At 30.9% G+C, this 20,050-nt stretch overlaps 3 protein-coding genes across 4 annotated transcripts in view; 2 read left to right on the plus strand and 1 right to left on the minus strand.

The window, feature by feature from the left end:
* The first annotated feature begins 929 nt into the window (after positions 1-929).
* On the plus strand, positions 930-14,209 carry LOC145313940 (14-3-3 protein beta/alpha-B-like). Of its 2 annotated transcripts, XM_080153607.1 has the most exons (9): positions 8,462-8,565; positions 8,671-9,131; positions 9,604-9,723; positions 9,961-10,042; positions 10,561-10,685; positions 11,147-11,216; positions 11,523-11,654; positions 12,971-13,024; positions 13,785-14,209. In XM_080153607.1, the coding sequence occupies exons 2-9, from the start codon at positions 9,076-9,078 to the stop codon at positions 13,887-13,889; spliced, it is 744 nt and encodes a 247-aa protein (XP_080009733.1). In that variant the 5' UTR covers positions 8,462-8,565; positions 8,671-9,075; the 3' UTR covers positions 13,890-14,209. The 2 variants fall into 2 exon arrangements, 1 of the variants encoding a protein (XP_080009733.1); XR_013877576.1 differs by lacking the exons at positions 8,462-8,565; positions 9,604-9,723; positions 9,961-10,042; ... (3 more) ...; positions 12,971-13,024; positions 13,785-14,209 and adding exons at positions 930-1,024; positions 1,333-1,421; positions 2,216-2,317; ... (2 more) ...; positions 7,458-7,531; positions 7,896-8,446 and having other exon boundaries at positions 8,671-9,047.
* Positions 14,210-15,836: 1,627 nt separating this feature from the next.
* On the plus strand, positions 15,837-18,340 carry LOC145313942 (protein PET100 homolog, mitochondrial). Its single transcript, XM_080153609.1, has 3 exons — positions 15,837-15,991; positions 16,598-16,710; positions 17,786-18,340. The coding sequence occupies exons 1-3, from the start codon at positions 15,911-15,913 to the stop codon at positions 17,829-17,831; spliced, it is 240 nt and encodes a 79-aa protein (XP_080009735.1). The 5' UTR covers positions 15,837-15,910; the 3' UTR covers positions 17,832-18,340.
* A 241-nt stretch (positions 18,341-18,581) lies between these two features.
* The window catches only part of LOC145313941 (solute carrier family 22 member 6-A-like), a 30,804-nt gene continuing 29,335 nt past the window's right edge, over positions 18,582-20,050 (minus strand). The window contains exons 19-20 of the mRNA XM_080153608.1: positions 19,432-19,502; positions 18,582-18,812 (exon numbers count right to left, since the gene is read on the minus strand). Coding sequence (XP_080009734.1) covers positions 18,776-18,812; positions 19,432-19,502 — 108 coding nt within the window. The 3' untranslated portion in view covers positions 18,582-18,775. The remainder of the gene's footprint in view (positions 18,813-19,431; positions 19,503-20,050) is intronic.

The raw sequence follows: 20,050 nt of genomic DNA on the forward strand, positions 1-20,050 counted from the left end.
TATTGGTGGAAAATTATGATCCTTATTTCTGTCCTTTATTATGATGACAAAGAGGTTTTGTGTTGTGTCCATGGAAACTTACCTCAGACCACAATCTTGCTTACTCAGAGTTCTCAACAAAATTTATGTAACATTCTTATATTAAATGTATTTTAATTTTTATATACCTATTTTTGTACATTTTTCGCTTTTACCTTAGCTTGGGTTCTAGTTTAAGAACAAAAAGAGCTTTTTATTATATCTTTGTCACTAAATATCAAATTATTTTTACTTGCAGAAAGCATTAAGGTTTATATTTGTTATTTATTGCATCGTATTATAGACCGTATTCTACGAATATTAATATTAAAAATTATATAATTAAAACCTGTCTTGTTATCACAGAGGGGCGGAAGGCTCTGGCTAACAAAACTGGTAGTGATTTATGATTATTTATCATAAAAAATTGTCTGTAACACGAAGCTAAAATAATTCCCATGTATTATTTTTATTTTATTGAGATTAATTTTGGTCCTTCCTGTATTTATTATTGTTTATGTAATCAAAAGTATTCTTTTCTTTACTGATTGATTCCATTGTTATTTTCTTATTATTCCCCTACATTTATACCTAGTAAGATTATTAGGTTGTAAATCTAAATAAAGATCATATTTTTATACGTTGTATATTATTTATACTGCATTTTTATTGAGCATTATCAATTTAAGGTAGAGGACATTTTTCATTACCCTGTGCAGGTTAAAGGGGTGTTTAACCCTCCCAAACTAATCATTTGAGCCTACTTACCATAATGTAAAGCTTGGATTTTCTTGTGCATCTTGTCCTACAGCCATTATCATTAAATTGATTAAATATCATATTTTTCTCAATTATAATATCTCTGACTAAAGTTTTAATATTTATTATAATGTCTAAATTTTGCAACCTATAGTGGAGGCCTAAATGGATGAATTCTTTTATGGACCCTGAGAGGTATTTGGAAGAGTCTATCCAGCAGGGATATGCCAGTCTTGTGGCTCAACAGGTATGCTTTAATTTGTACTTTCTTTCTGTCCCTAGCTTTTTGTCGAACACTCCAAACACTCCTGCAATAGATATTGTGATATGAATAGATTTATTTCCCTGTTTAGTCAAACAGATACAATAAGCCGTCCATCTTTTAATGGAATTTATTTCTTTAGAGATTTTGTTGTAAACTTTCTAAATTTTCAATAACAGGATTTTTCCATACAGCTAAGCTTTGTCCTAATAAATTGATGATCGGAACTCATTTCGTATAGAAATATTGTTTTCGTTATATTTTATTTTACTAATGCAAACATGCTTTTTTAGGAATTTGTGCCTGATAGATTGCTTGCTCTTGGTCCTGACTTAGCTGCGGCTCATTTTCTATGCCACAGAGGGTGCAGGGTTCGATTTAGGTCAGTTATTTACTTAATTTATTCATTTGTAAATTTAACATTGTTCTAAATGGTCGGAAACTTAATGTAAATCTCTAAAGATGATAAACAAATTACCCCCTTTGAGATTACAAAAAGAGTTGAAGCATTTAGACACTACTTAATGTACCAACAAATTATAATATTTTTGGTTTTAGTGTAATAAACAGCCTAATGTCCCCTCTCTTCCTGAGAAATATGAAAAAATCGAGAGAAAAAAATATTATTTCATAGAGAAATATTCCATCATTTATCCTTCATTTTATTTTAGTAACCTTTAATAGATTTTGTTTTAAAGGGTAAATAATCATTTGACATTATCTGCAATAAATTATTTAATATGTTTATCGTATTGGATATTATTTTCTATGTTGTGATCTTTTGACTATACCTAAATAATAATTTATTCACGCCATAAGTTTCAGCTTTACGTTTCATTCTTATTCTTAAATTATTTTTTCTTGAATCCTCTTATATACCTAAAGTAGTAAGTTTTTTTTGTATGTAGCTCAATATTTCTAGAACTACAGAAACGACTGAGTTCTCCATTTTATGGAAGCATTACACATTTCCGGGTGTGGTTTTGGGCCATTTTATTCTAAATGGTCCTAAGCTATATTTCTGCTCTTCTATCCCTACCCCTTATCATATGCTAGGGACTAAGTATAAAGTATGATTTAAAGGACTAAAATTAAACTTACAATTTCTAGACTATTAATGTTTCGTTATTTAAAGATGGATAATATAAATTTTTTAAAAATAAAATATGTTTGCAGGGGCCACAAGCACTGGACCGAGATGGTGAAGAGGAAGCTGGACATCCCTGATGTTTATGTTAAAGGATGGGTCATTGAAGCTATCGATGCCTCACAAGCAAAGTAAGTTATTCTATTTATGTTGCGAAGCTTCTCTATAATTAGGCAATGAGGCATTGTCTGTTTGTCCTTGCTTGTTGCCATGTGATATGATGGGTTATTTCCAAGTTTCTCTAAGGTCTTTTGAATCTTATACTCATCCCATTAGCAACTTTTCTTACTCCTATGAATACGACTCGTAAGATTCAATAATTTTCCTTATTAATTTCAAGAATTACTCTAATTCAGACAAAATTACATAGAATGATTTAACTTCCATAAAGTCTTAAAATTCATGATCTACTAAGTCTTGTAGAAATAAAGAATTTATTATTTGAAATTGTTGATAACCATTATATTTTGTTTAGTTTGGTATATGAGGGTTTACAGAATTTAAGGAACCTACATTACATCAAATATCTAGGTCAGTGCATTCCACTAGTTTTGGTAGCGAAGCTTCTCTATAAATCCAAATGTCCACCCGTCCGTTAGAGACGTAGTTGGCTAAACTTTAATTTCTCGGCTCCTATGAAAGACACACGACTGAAACTTTTTGTCAACATTCCCATCATTAAGGAGCATAAATAACTAAAAAAACCTCCATGATGGCCAGGCTGGTTGAAAGCAGGTTTTTGGCTATTTTTATAGTTTTCATATTTTTCCTTAAATCTTTGAACCTATATTACATCAAATATCTAGGTTAGTGCATTCCACTAGTTTTATATCCTACAAAACGGCTAAACTTATATTATAGCTAGACTAAGTTTGCTGTAGAATTTTTTTACAGCGAGGGGTAGGACATTTTATTGGCTCTTAATATACTAGGCCCCAAAAGCTTTATACTAATGTTTTCTTATTCGTTGGATTGGCAACTTTAGGAACTTATATTGAATTTTGATGGGTTTGTTCCTTAGGTTGTGTGTCCAAACATTTCAACCACTAATTGCAATATACAGAAGGGTTAATTTATCGGCATTTATCTTATCCCTTTAGATCCCTGCTTTGATGTGTTTACTATGCACCATCTGCTATTTTATTATTTTAGAATATATTTTTCGTTGTAATATATGCCATTTGTTGCATTGAAATTTATTAATATATATCAATACTTGCTGCCTTCCCTTTCAATATAAATCTTCATGAACTATAAAGCTATTACTTCTTTTCCCCTCACTCATTTAACCATTGTGTTAATATTAAATCTATTTATCCGTCCATCTTAAAAATTATATGTATTAGACTAAGGTTTTTGTTTATATTTAATGGCATATATGATTAATCTTATGTGAGCATTTTCTAATCAATAATGTAGTCAATTATTCCCTCATTACTATTCAACTATTATTACTATTAAGAAATTGTTTATCTTTTTAAAAGCGAAGCTTTTCTATAATTAGGGTCGGTCCGTCCGTCCGTCCGTCCGAGATAGATAGCTTTTATTCGTTAATTTAGGCATGTTAGATTTGTCCTATCGATTTCAAACTTTGCATGATGATTCCTGTAGTAGTTGGGTACGATTTAGAAAGCGTAGCAACTCTATAATTATTACCAGAATGTCCGTACGTCCATTTTAAACATGTTGATTTTTCTACTTTTTTAACAATATATTTTCAAGTGTTTTAATTATCAGTTTGATCTGATTTTTGGTATATTGATTCCTGGGACAACAAAGAACAATATTATAAGCGAAGCAACTCTTTAATCAAGTCCAAAAATGTAAGTATGTCCATAAACATTATCCTGTTTTTAAGCAGTTTTTCAACAAATTTACCTACAATTTTGATTCGACATTTATACATTTATGTTCCGATTTTTCAGTTAAGATACTAAATAAGTGTTAATGTCCGTTTGTCCTACCGTTTCAGTGCTTCGTTTTTATGGATGTTGTCATCCTTGTTTCTACATATATTACCAAAACCTTTCCACTAAAGATAATATCAAATATAACCTAAATTAGATGTTGTGCATTTATGAGAAGTTTCTTTGTTAATACTTTATTCATACATTATTCATAAAATTATTCAGCATTAACGAGCTAGAAATATCTTAAAACAAGACTTTTTTGTAGCATGACTAACAGACCGACGAACAAAGTAAATTATTTACTGGATGCTCATTGTTATAGGTAATTTCATAAAAGAATTAGCAGTCTATCTTGAATAGAAGCTGAGAATTACATTTAAACCACAGCAGCACTGACTGAGTGACGGACGGATATACAAATTGAATTGTAGAGTAGCTTAGCTACTAGTATACCTACCTTAAGTTTCATTTATGAAACGTGTTAAATAAGTTTTCTCGTATTCATTCGAATCCGGTGAATAGGAACCGGTTCTCATCAATACGAAAAAACTATGTCTAGCATCGTATTATATCCAGCTTTCTACGAATATAGAAATGTACAATCATAAGATTAAAACCAGTTTTTTTTGGCGGTGCCTTCGGCACCTCGGGGCTAAAAAAACTAGTTTTAATCTCATATTTGTACTTTCCATATCCGCGGAAAGCCGTTTATAATACGATGCGAGATATAACTATTATTAAATTGAGATGCTCTCTGAGGCTAATATTCTTTGTCTTGGTAAACTTTTATTCCCAGTTGGGCATTAGGACTAAACTCTACTAGGGATCTTAAGGGATAGGTCAGGGGAGGATGAGTTTATATACACATCTAAATTCTATGAATTTAACTAAATTGTTAAGTTTAATAGTGTGAATGTTTGTAAAATGTAAATTGTTAGTTTGTACCATCCAATCAAGGTTGATTAAGACAATAATGTTCTGACAGTTTCAGATCTATGATTGGTCGAACTCTGAACATTTTGTTTTTCCTTTTTGAATTCTTTTGTTTGATTTTAATAAACGACTATCTCCCTGGGGTTTTGAATTGTTGAGAAATTGTAAACTTTCGGTGTGAACTGAGGAAATAAAATTTATTTGACAAGGTACAAAGTAAAAATAATTTAATGGATAATAGAGAATTATTAAAATGTTGAATTTTTTTTAAGTCTTTTAAAAATAGAAATATATGTGAATTGTTATTTGACTTATTATCTAAAGTTTCTACAATTTATAGTAGCGTTATTATTTATATTTCTTAATTTTAAGTAGGTAATTTAAAACTATTAAAATGTTTTTCTGCTACTTAACTAATTTTAATTAGATATTTTTCAGGTCTTCATCATACTATACAGTATTAAGTTTATTTTTATAAATTAAAATTTCGATAGCTACTTAATGAATTAAGTTCTCCATCTGAGGTAAATTTCTCATTGGTCCCGGGATGGTTTTAGGCCATTTTCTTCCCTTCCCTAATCCTTCCAATTCAGAGATTCTTAATAAGAGTACAGCAGCTGGTTAAGGACAACTATTCACATAAATAATTTAGAACAAGCTTCTAAATAGATGAGGCTTTATTAATTTTTGTCTACATGTTACAGCGACTGACAGACCAACAGACTGTAGAATAGCTGCACTACTTAAAAATTAAAAAAAAACTTGTTTACTAAATAAAGATTATTCCTTAATAATTTCATAACATAAAATATAAGAAGATTATTTTTGAGAGAAGATGTATGGAGAGAGAGAGAGAATAAGTGTGAATTAACTTCCACATGTTATTATATTAAGTCTTTCATAATCGCATTTTGTTTAACAACCTTAAGGTATTCATTGAATTTTGATTGGTTAGTTCATTAAGATGAGTGTCCAAACGTTTCAAACACTAATAGTAATTTATAGAAGGGAAAACTTTGGAATGTTTATCAATTTATCATCCATTGTCATATCCGTTTAGATCCCTGTATTTAGATTTGTGGGATATGCGGAATTGTTTTCGCACTGGGAAAATATTTTAAATGTCTTTTTGGATATACAAAGTTAAGAGAAGGATAAAAAGTGTATAAGGGGAGGGGATTGAAGAGGGATATGAAATTGAAAGAAAATTTTTATGGGGGTGCAGGGAGAAGTTAGGAGGGATTTGAGAGCAACAGGAATAGTTGTTATACAATACAACAATTTTATCTAATTAGCTAATCTGTTTCAATTAGGATTTTATAACAAAACTGTATTTTTTTCAATTTAATATCCTCAGAAAGACTGTAAAATACTAACAATGCGATAAATAACTGAAGTGCTTGCTAATGAATTCTATTATTGCTAAAATATTACATTTTTACATTACCATTATTGCAAGAACGTCCTGTTTCAAAGTTTGAGAGATTATTGATTTTTATGTCTACTATTCTACATAGGATATTAAAACATTATTTATTCTAAAGTTTTAAATTTAAACTAACAGGTTATTTATTTTTTTGTGATTGTAAGCCGGTTATAAATTATATGTTATATGCAAGTTTGCCAGGAGTTACAATATTAATGCCATTTATACAGCTAAAAAGTAGTCCTAAATAAATCCATACTTTTTTAATTGCACTGGCACAAAATACATCTACTGTACTTTTGCTGGATGTTTAAATGGTTGTCTCCCATTCCTATAAATGACTTTTAATAAGATAAGAATAACTTAGTATATGGTTTATTACTTAACTCAATGTTTAAATTGGCTTGAAATCATTCAAGTTTCTTTTATCTTAAATAGCTAAAGTTACCTTAATTCATTTGAGATGTTACCTTTTTAACGAAATTCTTTTATAATAGAATTATTTTTAATAAAATTCGTAGAAATTTTTTAATTCGATATTAATTAATATAAAAATTCTTTGAAGTTTTACAGAAAGATATTAAATATAGATCTATTGAACTTTTTTTATTAAATTGTGATATAATTTAATTAGTCTTTTGATGATTTATTTTCTTTTTAGATATAAGTTACTGTGATTTTATGAACGAATGGTGTTTGGACAGAATATCTGGAGAATATGCGGATACTTTGGAATACCTGGATATTTCAGGTATTGATTTAGTAGGAAGATTCTTCCAAACTTGATTTTAATTGCTGTAAGACTTCATTTGATGCTCCTATGTCGCAGAGTAGAAGTTATATGTTAGCTAATATTAATATTGCTTATCAGTACTTCCAGATAAAAGAAGTGTAATCAAAGGATTGTTTATAATAAAGCTGTTAATAATGAAAGGGTAGTGCATAGTATTGTAAGTTTTTTATTAGTTATTATTGAATTAAATATATTTTTTTCTATTTTAGGCTGTAGGAAAATTAATACTAATGGTCTTGAAGTGATATGGAGATTTAAAAACCTGAAAACTCTAGTCTTAAAGGTTAGTAGCTTACAATTTGGCTTATTTATTTATTATTTTGTATTTTAGTAGTTGCCTCTTCCTTAGCCTCTAGGGAAGAGTGGAATATCAGAAAATAAGCCTAAAACCACCTTAATATCCCAGATCTTCAGCTTCAGACAAAATCTTACTACTTTATATAATAGGATTAGGTACTCTGTTTGATAGTTACTAAATGAAATCTACTTTCCATTAATTTGCGGATTTTTCATATATTTCTTTAATATTTTTTTTCTAGTAGGGCTCCAAATCGATTAATATCCTCTGAATTAGAACCGGTTCTCTGCCATACTGAAAAATCACTTTTTTTCCGTGGAAAGCTGTCTAATACTTTTTTTCCCTTTAGGATATGGATCACGTAGAAGATTTATCCCTAGTCTGTCTGATGTTATTGGACGTGCTGCCTAAATTGAAAATAGTGGGCGCTGAATATATGGACCTTAAACTGTTGGAAGGAACCAAACACCAACACCTTCTATCCGAAGATTATATACCAAATTTACCCCAGTTGCCTGGGGGTGGTGGATTAAATGATACCGAACCCGCCCCGCAAAATATTAGTATTAGTCAAGATAAACCCGAAAGGGTTGAAAGCAGAAGCTGAGATATATTAGTGACGTGTTTTAAAATTTTAGGAACTTTATCATTTTTGAGTATATTTAATTAATGGGAAGGGGTTTCTGTTTTACAAAACTGAAAACATTTCAGTAACTATTAATCAAATATATTTAATATAAAATTTCTACCCCCCTTTCCTAAATTTTCTATTAACTTTTACTAAGGGGATTTAAAAAAAACATAATTAAAAAATCTAGGTAGTTTATTTTTCAATTACTCTTGAATTACCTATTACTATTGTGCCAACTTTAAAATTAAATGAAAATTCTAGAAATTATGGTATTATTAGATTTAATTTTAAATATTTTTAATTTTATAATTAAATTTAAGACTTTACTCGAAATTTTAAGATTTTGTATCTTATAATAGCTTTAAATATTGATTAATCTATATTTATGGTTCTTTAACAACAGAAATAGTAATTTTATTAGGATTCCTTTAAGATTTTACCATATCTTAAAATTTCTTACAAAATTTACCATTTTCTGTTATTCAACCAAAAGATTGGGAGACGGCTGTGAAGTAAAAACTAGCTAAATTTTTTTGTTAAATACCCTGCTAAAACTGAATTTGTGCCTTGATTGACTGATTAGCCAGAACATAATCAGCCAAATGGGAGAGTTCCATGAATTGTATTCAATGTTAAAAATAGATTTGCTAGGTACTTATTATACTGAGAATAAAAAACAGTAATGGATATTTTATTCCTTGGAGCTTCAGATTTTCATATCCATTAAACAGTGAGTTAATCTTCAGTTGATAAAACAGCTGATTATACTTCATGGAACTACCCCTCTGTTGTGTGATATGTTTTGGCGGATTTGTTGCTATTGACTTGTAAAGTTTAGCGGATGAATAATATTGATATAAAAATTTCAGAGTCGCCACTTGACAAATCCTAAATCAAAATGTCTGACAAGGAAGAGCTGGTCCAGAAAGCCAAGTTGGCCGAGCAGGCTGAAAGGTAAAGAAATGGATAGATTGGATAGTTGTTTTGTCTATGATAAATAACTTTGACATGCTTGTACTAATGGATGTTTTTCTACACTAATGAAGTTAAACTTGCTGCGGGCTCAAGAACTGATTCCCCCTTTACATCACTTTAACCTCATCTCCACCCTTCCTACTGGATGAACGAACGGACTAATAAAAAGAGTTCCATGTTAGCAAGCTAAATTGATCCCATGGTATTTTTTACTATGTCATAATATCCACGTATTTTCTACATCCATTTTTTGTCTGTTCTTCGATGTAATGATTTAAGACTAATGAATATATTTCATTGTGCTAATTGATTTTGTCTTGGGGGTTTGTAGTCCTCTTATGATTTTGCTACTATACTTTCATTGATTTAAATGTTCCTTGAAATTTAATTTATTACCTAGGGATTAAAGATTTTTTAAAATCCGAAGCAACCCTATAATTGAAATATGTAGGTACGACGACATGGCTGCCAGCATGAAGAGTGTGACAGAGACTGGAGTGGAGCTCTCCAACGAGGAGCGTAATCTTCTCAGCGTAGCCTACAAGAACGTCGTTGGCGCTAGAAGATCAAGGTATGGTTTTGTTTTGGACGAATATTTGTTTTTGAATGATATTTACTGGTGTATTAAAATTGGCGATGAACCCAAAAGGCATACCTAAAAGAATTTCTTTGTAATCAATTATCTAATTATGTTTAATAAAAAATAGCATAATTTAAAAGTTTATTAGATATTAAAAATGTTGGTTATGTTAAGCTCATTTAGAATTATCCTTTTTTTAACCATGTTTTAATGTTATTTCTTTTTTAGTTGGAGAGTTATCTCAAGTATTGAGCAGAAGACTGAGGGCAGTGAGAGCAAGCAAGCCATGGCTAGGCAGTACAGGGAGAAGGTGATATAGATTTAGTTCATGAGATATAGATAGATAGATTGTTACTGAGATATAGATGGATATAGAGATAGATGTTGAGGTAGCGAGACCAAGCAAGCCATGGCTAAGTAGGCAGTACAGGGAGAAGGTGATAGTAGTTTTATACAATATCGTATGAAAAGAAGCATTACTAAACCAGGGATATACAAAACTGGTTTTAATTTTATGATTTAAAATTTGACATTCGTGGTAAGTTGTTTGAAACACGAGAATGGCTGAGAACTGGTTCTAATCCATTGGATATTAATCAGTTTCTGAGCCATGCTGGAAGGATAGCTGTCCCAGAATGTGGATTAGATGCTGCTAGTCAAGAAAAAATCAAGGGGCGTTTCCTTCAACTTTTATTTCTTTGCCTTAATCTTTATGAGAAGTATGGAAGGTTTCCTTTAAATTCATATAACATACTTTACCTTTCTTTTTCTATACTCAAGCGCCTTTTGGTCTGAAGGCTCAATATTCTAACTCTTCATATTTTGTAGGTGGAGACTGAGTTGAGGGACATCTGTAACGACGTGTTGGCCCTGCTTGACAAGTTCCTGATCGCCAACGCCAGCACAGCAGAGAGCAAGGTCTTTTACCTCAAGATGAAGGGAGATTACTTTAGGTAAAAATTAAGGAGCTGTTTAAGTACCCTTTAGAGAACTGACAACCCCCCTCTCTTTAAATTAAAGTGTAATTGGGTGAGTGTGTAGGTTTTCCCAAGTTTGTTCTTTACTTTAGGTTAGTCTGGGAATGGACCTAACCCTGCAGGGTTACCCAGTCCCAACAAATTTAATCTTACCTAAGACTACCACTCATTTTTTATTTCAAAAATAAGGTGGAATTGGATGAAGGCATGCATTTGCTTATCCCCTTGAAATTTTAAAACTCTTCATTTTATCCCTCTAAAAGGCTTGGGCGTCCTTGGTTTGTTATTTTTGTTTACAACAGGCTACTTGTGAGCTAGTTCCATTATTCAAGTATTGTTAAAGAGGATTATTTAATATTTTGAAAAAGATCTTCTTTGTGCTAAAGTCGATCTATTAACTTGGTATGGATTTAATTTTCATTGGATAATGTGTTTAGGTACCTGGCCGAAGTTGCCACCGGAGACAACAAAACCGCCGTTGTAGAGAACTCACAAAAAGCATACCAGGTAAAATTTCATTTCTTTTTATAATAATATTTACTTCAATTTTTGCCTATCTAAAAGATATTCAATCAAATTTTTAATTTTATTAAATTTTCTATTTTGGGATTATTTTGATTTCAGTTATAATTGATTTTTTTCTAATTTTAGACACATTAATATTTTATGTCTTTATTTATTAAGCATTGATTTATGTTGGTTTTACTTAATTCTAAATATTTTCTTTAATCTTAGTCTTCCAATGCTTTTTTATGTATTGGGTTTTGAATAGGTATCTTCAAGGAAGACATCTGACATCTATTTCCATTCTAGGACGCATTTGATATCTGCAAGAGTGAGATGCAGCCCACCCACCCCATTAGGCTCGGCCTTGCCCTCAATTTCTCAGTTTTCTACTACGAAATTCTCAACAGTCCGGACAAAGCTTGTCAACTTGCCAAACAGGTAAAGTTATTTTAGACAAATTCCGCGGATATTAGAATAAATAAAAGTTTGGTTAGCCACGAGTGGCGAAGGCCTGGTCTAACGAAACTGGTGTCGATTTATGAGTTTTATTTTAATATGCGTGAAAACTGTCTAAAATACGATGCTATACATGATTTTTCAGTATTGCTGATATCTTTAAATCTGGTCACATCTTTTTATTTGGTTTCATTTTATTAAGCAATGTTGTTCAAGTAGTATGATTTTAAGTCTTTAACTTTTAAATTATAAATTAATAGGTAATATTGTTTTTTCTTTATTGTCTATTTTTATTAGTAGCGAAGCTACTCTATAATTCACAATGTCCGTCCGTCCGTCTGTCCGTCCGTCCGTCTGTCCGTCCGTCCGTAATTAATGAATTGGGGGAAACGTGATTTTCTCGGCTCCTATAAAAGATAGAATTCTGAAATTTTTTGACAACATTCCCATCATCAAGGAGCACAATTAACTATAAAACACCAATGGCGGTCGGACTGCTTTTTAGCAGGTTTTAGGCTATTTTTTATATTTTCCAAATTTTCCCCATATCTTTGGTGTTTATGGTCCGATTTTCGAAATTTTTTCAGTTAAAGATATCAAAATTAAATTTCCCGTCATTTGAAGAAAACAACAATGACGGTCAGACTGCCTTTTTGCAGGTTTTTGGCTATTTTTATATTTTTCACATTTTTCCCCATATCTTTGGTGTTTATGGTCCGATTTTGGAAATTTTTTCAGTTAAAGATATCAAAATTAAATTTCTGGCATTTTAAGAAAAGAAACAATGGCGGCCAAACTGCCTTTTAGCAGGTTTTGGGCTATTTTTATATGTTTGACATATTTCCCCATATCTTTGGAATTTTTGGTCTAATTTTAAAACTTTTTTGCATTAACAGTTTCAAAATATTTTTTCCCATTGTTATGTGCATCTAGTATGTAATTTACTTTAACCGTCTTCATCATACAAAATAAAACAAGGTTTTGTGTTTTCCCAATAAATCTATTCTTGATTTTAATAAATACACTTTAAATCTACTTTTACATATTCCCATCCACAATTTTTGTGCTTCGCTACTTATGGATGTTGTCATCCTTTTTGTTGATAAAAATTAAGCACTAGTTAAAGGGACATGATACTGGTCGTTAAATCAACCTTTCCTTGATATCTTGTGTTAGAATTATGACCTCTTTGCAAGTTTTTTTTATGGTATGATTACTTTTATTCCCATGGTCTTAAACCTCCCTAGAACTATAAGGAAAACCTGGCAAAAAAAGGTTTATATATATTTTTAATTTAGGCTTTTGACGATGCTATAGCACAGCTTGATACACTTAATGAAGAAAGCTACAAGGTATTTTTATATTTCTGACAATGGAGCTCCTCTATAACTAAAGTTTTAAATCTTCAAGATTGTTTTCAGAGATTTCTCTTGGATGGAATTTTAATGCAAGTAACTCCCCTCCCCCCCTCCGAAATATATAAGGCTACAAAGTTATTATTTGTATTAAATAACCCTTCATCCATTATATCAATAATTTTATTGGTTAATTCATAAAATAAACACACAACTTTCATAATTTTACAAAACTGCACATAATTCATAGTTTTCAAATGTCGTCTTCTGCGTTGAATAAGTTAAAAATATTTACATAAGCTTTCTTTCTTGTGTAAGTCTATAACTTGCTTCATGCATTTCTGTAACGAAATGCAGTTTTCTAGTTAGTATAATAATAGTAGTTACATGTGAAGTGTAAAGTTAAATACTCAACAAATAAATAGATATAATTTGACTTGATCGATTTGGTAAATAAACAAAAATAAAGGTTTAAAATAACATTCTGTAAAACTTGCAAAAATTTTTGTACACCATTAAAGGAAAGATTTTTTATTGTTTTTTTACCTATTCTATTTTATAATAGGCTTATTTGTAAGGAGGTAAAATAACTTTTCTACTGATTTACTTGCCTGGATTTACTATGTTATATAAACCCTTTTTTTGTTCTTTTACTTAGTTCTGTAATAAAGTTCATATTGTTGTTATTGCTCTATTCTGCGATTTTTTTTATTGTTGCTGTATTCTAGGATTCTTTGTTAATGTTGCTCTTTTCTAGGATTCTACGTTGATAATGCAGTTGTTGAGAGATAACCTAACCCTGTGGACCAGCGACACGGCGGATGACAGCGCCGGAGGGGAGGGTGACAAGGAGAACGCATAATCATAAAACATTTATACATTATTATTTTATTTTAAAAACAGTATTCAAGTTTTCTGTGTGTTCGCCTCTTCTATATTTACTTATTTAACGTCAAATTTATTAATTTGGCGTGGGTCTTGGGTTGCTTTAACTTACTAAAAGCCTTGAGAACTCAATAGCTTTATATTGTCTCAATAGAAAGTTATTTGATATTATTGGCTCTTAGTAATGATGAAACAATCCAGGGCTCCCGCTAAAAGAAAGAAAAAACGCAAGCTTTTAATTCATTGATTGTGATTCTTGTCTTGTGAAACCTTAAAACAATATAAAATTAAGTCGTTTCTCATTTGTTTTTTATTTATATTATTTCTTTACTAACCTTTTCTTTTATTGTTTCAGATTTTTATTTGAAATGTAAAATGGTAGTTATAGGTCATTAGGATTTTATTAAGATTTTAAAGGAAATTTAAACTGATTAGAATTTAGGGTAAGATTTTGTGGATAATATAGTCTACTATTTGCATTGATTATTCCTTGAAAGGCAGAAAAAACTTTAGGCTTCCAACTTTGTTGATATACTGTTTAAGCCTTCTAAAAGTTAGTACATATATAGTTTTACGTACTTCGTTAGAAGTTGTCTTAGCTTTGCAATAAGATGTAATAAGTTAAAATTAGGTTTCCGAATTTTTCTATAATTATGATCGCTCAATCATGTAAACTTACCAATGACGCGATGGTGAGGTTATATTCAGGCGCTCAAATGAGACAGTTGAACATGAGTTTAGGTCTGGCCTTATTGACTATGTTTTTGTCCTTCATCGATTACTTGGTTACATACACATTTGTTCTTATGATTTGTTGGTTCATTAAGTTGAGCTCCTGACGTTTCAACCACTAGTTGTAATCTTCAGAAGTAATGTTGTGCATCATTCGGTGTATTCATCAATTGATCGTCCATTGTCTTATCGCTTTGGAAATCTTTTTAGTTGAAGGGAAATTATTTTGTTAGTTTTAACAAAAACATAGTTGATAAATCAAATAAGGCACATTTTTTCGTCCAGTCCCTTTTATCTTTGCGGCTTCGGAGCAGGGGTGTATATTCTGTACAAGATTCATTTTCCCTTGCTGGAAAAATTTTTTTCTTGCAAGGAAAGGTAAAAATATTTTCAGGATTCTGTATTTATTTTATATCCCCACTCCCACATATTATTTTATTTTTTTTTGTCACCAAGGAGGGGAGAAAAATGGAAAAAAAGTTTAGTTCTCTTAATTTTTCTTAACTCCCCCCCCCCCTCCCCACATATTTCTTTTACCCTCCCCCCCCCCTTTAGCATGGTCATATTTGCAGAATATATACCCTTGCCTTGAAGACTTCTTTGAAATGGTTGACTCACAACTCCCAAGTTTGGGTAGCTAAGATCTTTAGGTACTAAATCAGCAGAAGTGGTGTACACCCTTTTATTTCACACATAAGTTCCTTTCGGTTGTATTAAAGTTTAAAGGTAGGTTTTATTAAGTTTTGTTTTATTTTTGATTTCCTTTTATGTTGATTGATATATTTTATAAGTCCTTGTATGGTTTAAGTTTCGAAAGGGATCTTATGGGATAATACAATGGACTTATATCATGAAAGATAATAAGAAATACCCCTTCTGTATATTATATTATTGGCTGAAGAGTAAAAACACTACCTACATGTTTGGAATCAATCAATCAAAATACATTAACAGGACCCAAAGTTTATGACCCATGAGTAAGATAGTATGGTTATAAAACTTTGTTTTTCCACCCTAGGGTAATCCCTTATTGCTATGATTTCAATAGAACCCAGCTTATACCATCAACTAAATTAATTCGAAAATATCACGAAACCTATTCGTGATTTTCATCTGCTGTTGGGGGCAACACATAGTAGAATTGACGACCTTTTTATCTGCCCTCTTAATATTATTTTAAAGTTATTTCGCTTGTTAGCTATACCTTATTCCTGAATTGAACAATATCAAAGAAAGACTCTTTCAGAGAAAAACTTATCAACAATTATGGGTAATTGGCAGCTAGAAGTATTCAAAATGGCCGTCTACATGTCCTTCCCTGTCATCACATTCTACTCTTATCACCAGGTAGTCTCCTCAAGGATAGATCTCAGTGAATATAAGATAATCTTCTCAAATTTTGATGGTTCAAGTTTTTATTTTATTAGGTAGTAAGAATAGAGGCCAGTTTGCATTATAATTTTATTGACACCGCTACAACTGGGTGTTTGATTCTGGATATCAAATATGATTACATGTCAATATTTTTTTTTAAAAATGCAAGTGTAAAATCTTACAAGTGTCAAGTGAAAATATAAGGGAAATTGTTAAAATAAAAAAAGATTTTGGTTTCGCCGCCGTTTCTTCAGTTGCATATTGTACCTCTTTAAAGCAACTGCCATGCCAAATCTGAGAGCTGTAACTCTTTTTTTAGTCGAGTTCCTTTGACTTTTAGTTTTGGTTTCAAAAAATGCCACTTCCGCCACCTCGCTTTGATGGCAAACATAAACATTTAAGTCGTATTCTGTCTTATTTAGGTAGTGTCAAATACAGAATATAAAATCAAAACAAATTTGTTAACCTAGACCCTCTATCAAAACTGGTTTTAATCTTATAATTTTTCATTTTGATATCCGCGGATTGCTGTCTATAATACGATGGTATAAATAAGTATACTATATAATGATTGTTTAGATTGACTGGTATGCAGATCAGTACAAGGAGGTACAACGTAAAGTATACAGTAGCGAGGATCATAAATCTTCAGCAGACTTCAAAGAATTTAAAAATGCTCTTCAGAAACAACGGTAATTAAAGAAAGATAAACTTTAATGCTTCGAGTATTTTTAAAGAGTATTTAGATTTAAAACTTTACATAAATACTGACTGCAAACATCAAATATTACCCCTTTCCGCTATTCTTTTAAAAATATGGATAGATACAGGATACTGGTGGTTGCTAACATCACTTATTGGGCAGTTCCTTCATCTTAAAGGGGGTGGATGGGGGAAATTGTTATTTTAGCCAGTTTAAGTTTAACTTTATTAGAGCACACGATAATTTGGTGTAAGAACCAAGTATGATAAACAAGGGTAGTTAAATCTTTTTTTCCCTTATTTAAAGGTATATTAACCCCTTCTCCTACATATTCTTTCCTTGTCATAAAAGCAGCAAATAACAATTTAAAATAATTTCTCGTATTCATTTGAATCCGGTGGATAGGAACCGGTTCTCATGAATACGAAAAAACTATGTCTAGCATCGTATTATATCCAGTTTTCTACGAATATAGAAATGTACAATCATAAGATTAAAACCAGTTTTTTTAGCCGGTGCCTCCGGCACCTCGGGGCTAAAAAAACTAGTTTTAATCTTATAATTGTACATTCTATATCCGCGGAAAGCCGTTTATAATACGATACGAGAAATAACTATTCTCGTATTCATTCGAATCCGGTGGATAGGAACCGGTTTTCATCCATACAAAAAAAAATGTCTAGCATCGTATTATATCCAGCTTTCTACGAATATAAAAATGTACAATCATAAGATTAAAACCAGTTTTTATAGCCGCTGCCTTCGGCACCTCGGGGCTAAAAAAACTAGTTTTAATCTTATAATTGTACTGTCTATATCCGCGGAAAGCCGTTTATAAAACGATGCAAGAAATAACTATTACCTAACCTATTAAATTTTCTTAAATTCAAACTATATTGTTAATTATCAAGGTAGTTATTTTTAGACTTTTTTAACAATGAATAGAATTTACCTAAACTTGTTATCTAGTTCTACATAAAAAAATCAAGGAAAATTTAAAGAGAAAAAAAAGACAATAAATTATTTTAATCAGGTCGATCATTAATTCTAATTTTGTTTTTCAGCGAGAGAGAGCTAAATTTGGAGTATGCTAAGATGGATCAAAAATAAGGAGGACAATTCTCAAATGTAATTTAGCTCTAAATAACTGGAAAGTAATTTTTCTAAGAGGATAGAAGTAAAATGTTTGTAACAATAAATAAACCACCTGGCCAAAGTTGTGGAGGCCTTTATAGTCTGCAAGCAAATTGGTTTCTGTTCTTTTGTAGGGCCTTAATGTTATAATATAATAGCTTTTCCAAAGACCTATTAAAAAATCGGGACAGGGTCCCCACTCTGTGTGGACAGAGTTACATATAGCTCATGCCCCCTCTATTCTTTTACTTTAATTTTTTAACACTCACTCAACCAATTACGTGAACAGATATTTGTTCTGGGTTTATTTATTCACATGTGTAGGTACCTATGGAAAAATAAACTTTTTAATTATTTAGTGCTAACATGTTTTATAGTGTTTTATAAATCGTCTAACTATTCTATCAGTTGAAAAACCATTGTTGCAGTTATTTATAGAAATTGTTATTGTATTCAAGTTATAAATACATGCTTTATATATTTTATAGATTTTCTTTTAATAATAAAAATGTAGTAGCGGAGCAACTCCATGTAAAAGTATGTCCATATTTGTAATATTAAGTTTTGTAAAATGACTGCTTAGAATTTTACCTGCTTTGAACGAAATTATCGAATTCGGGAATTTTCTAACATTACCTTTAGGTAAAATTGTCTTGAAATTTGTAACTAGATATTTTTTGGATTTAATCTAATATGATTGTGTAATTCATTAAAAGTACATTAAAATTGAGACACATTTTTTATTTGGTCTATGATATGATAATAAAAAGTTACAAAATACATAATATTTATTTTTACATAGTAACATAATAACATTAATTACAAAATTTAGAAGATTTTTTTTCGTGAAATATTTATCAGCAAATAGATATTTAATGCAGGTATAAATACTTTTTTTACAACAAAAAAAAACTATGATTTCAGATATTGTTGAGTTGCTTGGCTTGTAATGATTTCCTAGAAAAAAAAATTATAGAATATACACGTTTAATAATTAAGTTGTACAATGTCTGTCCATTCTGAGATCTTAAGGGATAAGACAATCGACGATAAATAAATATAAACATAAAACACTGCTGGTTTATACAGCTCAATCAAGAAAAAAAAAAACCAGATTTTAAGATCAAACGAATAGGAGAAAGTGTTTAATAACATAAGATGCGATAATAACTAAGAATTACAATCTTTCCAGAGCAAAATGTCTTAAAACTACAAAATTGTCAAGCTCTATTTATTTGCGGATTTTTTCCCGGAAAGCAATTTGAGAATTGAATCCTATTATACAAAGTAATAAGTTTTTTTCGTCTGTACCGCAGGATGTCGCTAACCAGTGAACCAATGTGGTTCTCTTATACAGGATAGCTTTTCATAGGTCCTGGGAAGGTTAACTATTTTTGGAGGAGGTACCACCACCCTCCCGAGAAAATTCGCCCCTAGTAAAAATTACCCCAGCCTTTTACTATTTTTGTTACTTTTTCTTATACAAACTAAAATTTAAAATGAGGGACGTGGCGACTTCCTCTCCCCACCCTTTAGTGCCCCTAGAGGTGTATCCGCGAGTATTTCAATAACGTACCTGCGAACAGGGAGTATAGCTACTCCTGGGTCCCTCTCCACTTCTTCCACAGTCAATGGCAATGGTCGTCCCTAAATTAATTTTTACAAAGTAGTAGGATGTATGTGCTATTAATATTTTCATTTTTCGGCGAATGGCATAATAATATACGCCTTAAACTTAAGCAGAAGATTTATTTTACTTACAACAGTTAGGGAGTTGAATCCATTTTTATAGAAGCAGAAATATAATCTATGATTATGGTTTGGACCCTCTAAAACTGTAATCTACCTTTCCACTTTCCCCTCTCTTGGTGAAGATATCTTCAACACCGATACGATTTTTGAAATGTAAGATTCTACTTTCCCTTCTCTTAGTGAAGATATCTTCAACGCCGATACGATTTTTGAAATGTAAGATTCCACTTTCCCCTCTCTTGGTGAAGATATCTTCACCAAGAGAGGGGAAAGTGGAAGGGTAGATTACAGTTTTAGAGGGTCCAAACCATAATCATAGATTATATTTCTGCTTCTATAAAAATGGATTCAACTCCCTAACTGTACAATTAACCGAATAACATATCAATGTAGATATTTACATAAAACATCACAAAGTAACTTTATAATTTAATGATAAGACA

This window comes from Acartia tonsa, chromosome 3 (assembly GCF_053477335.1).
Source record: "Acartia tonsa isolate MP-2025a chromosome 3, ASM5347733v1, whole genome shotgun sequence".
In the NCBI taxonomy this organism is placed as follows: Eukaryota; Metazoa; Arthropoda; class Copepoda; order Calanoida; family Acartiidae; genus Acartia; species Acartia tonsa.

What these genes read in the sequence shown, in the direction of transcription:
- LOC145313940 (XM_080153607.1), top strand. Translation starts at nt 9,076, where the DNA reads ATGTCTGACAAGGAAGAGCTGGTCCAGAAAGCCAAGTTGGCCGAGCAG. An exon ending in ATGAAGGGAGATTACTTTAG is followed by an intron (nt 10,686 to 11,146) that starts GTAAAAATTAAG and finishes TAATGTGTTTAG; the next exon opens with GTACCTGGCCGAAGTTGCCA. An exon ending in CTTGTCAACTTGCCAAACAG is followed by an intron (nt 11,655 to 12,970) that starts GTAAAGTTATTT and finishes TTTTTAATTTAG; the next exon opens with GCTTTTGACGATGCTATAGC.
- LOC145313942 (XM_080153609.1), top strand. Translation starts at nt 15,911, where the DNA reads ATGGGTAATTGGCAGCTAGAAGTATTCAAAATGGCCGTCTACATGTCC. An exon ending in CATTCTACTCTTATCACCAG is followed by an intron (nt 15,992 to 16,597) that starts GTAGTCTCCTCA and finishes ATGATTGTTTAG; the next exon opens with ATTGACTGGTATGCAGATCA. An exon ending in AATGCTCTTCAGAAACAACG is followed by an intron (nt 16,711 to 17,785) that starts GTAATTAAAGAA and finishes TTTGTTTTTCAG; the next exon opens with CGAGAGAGAGCTAAATTTGG.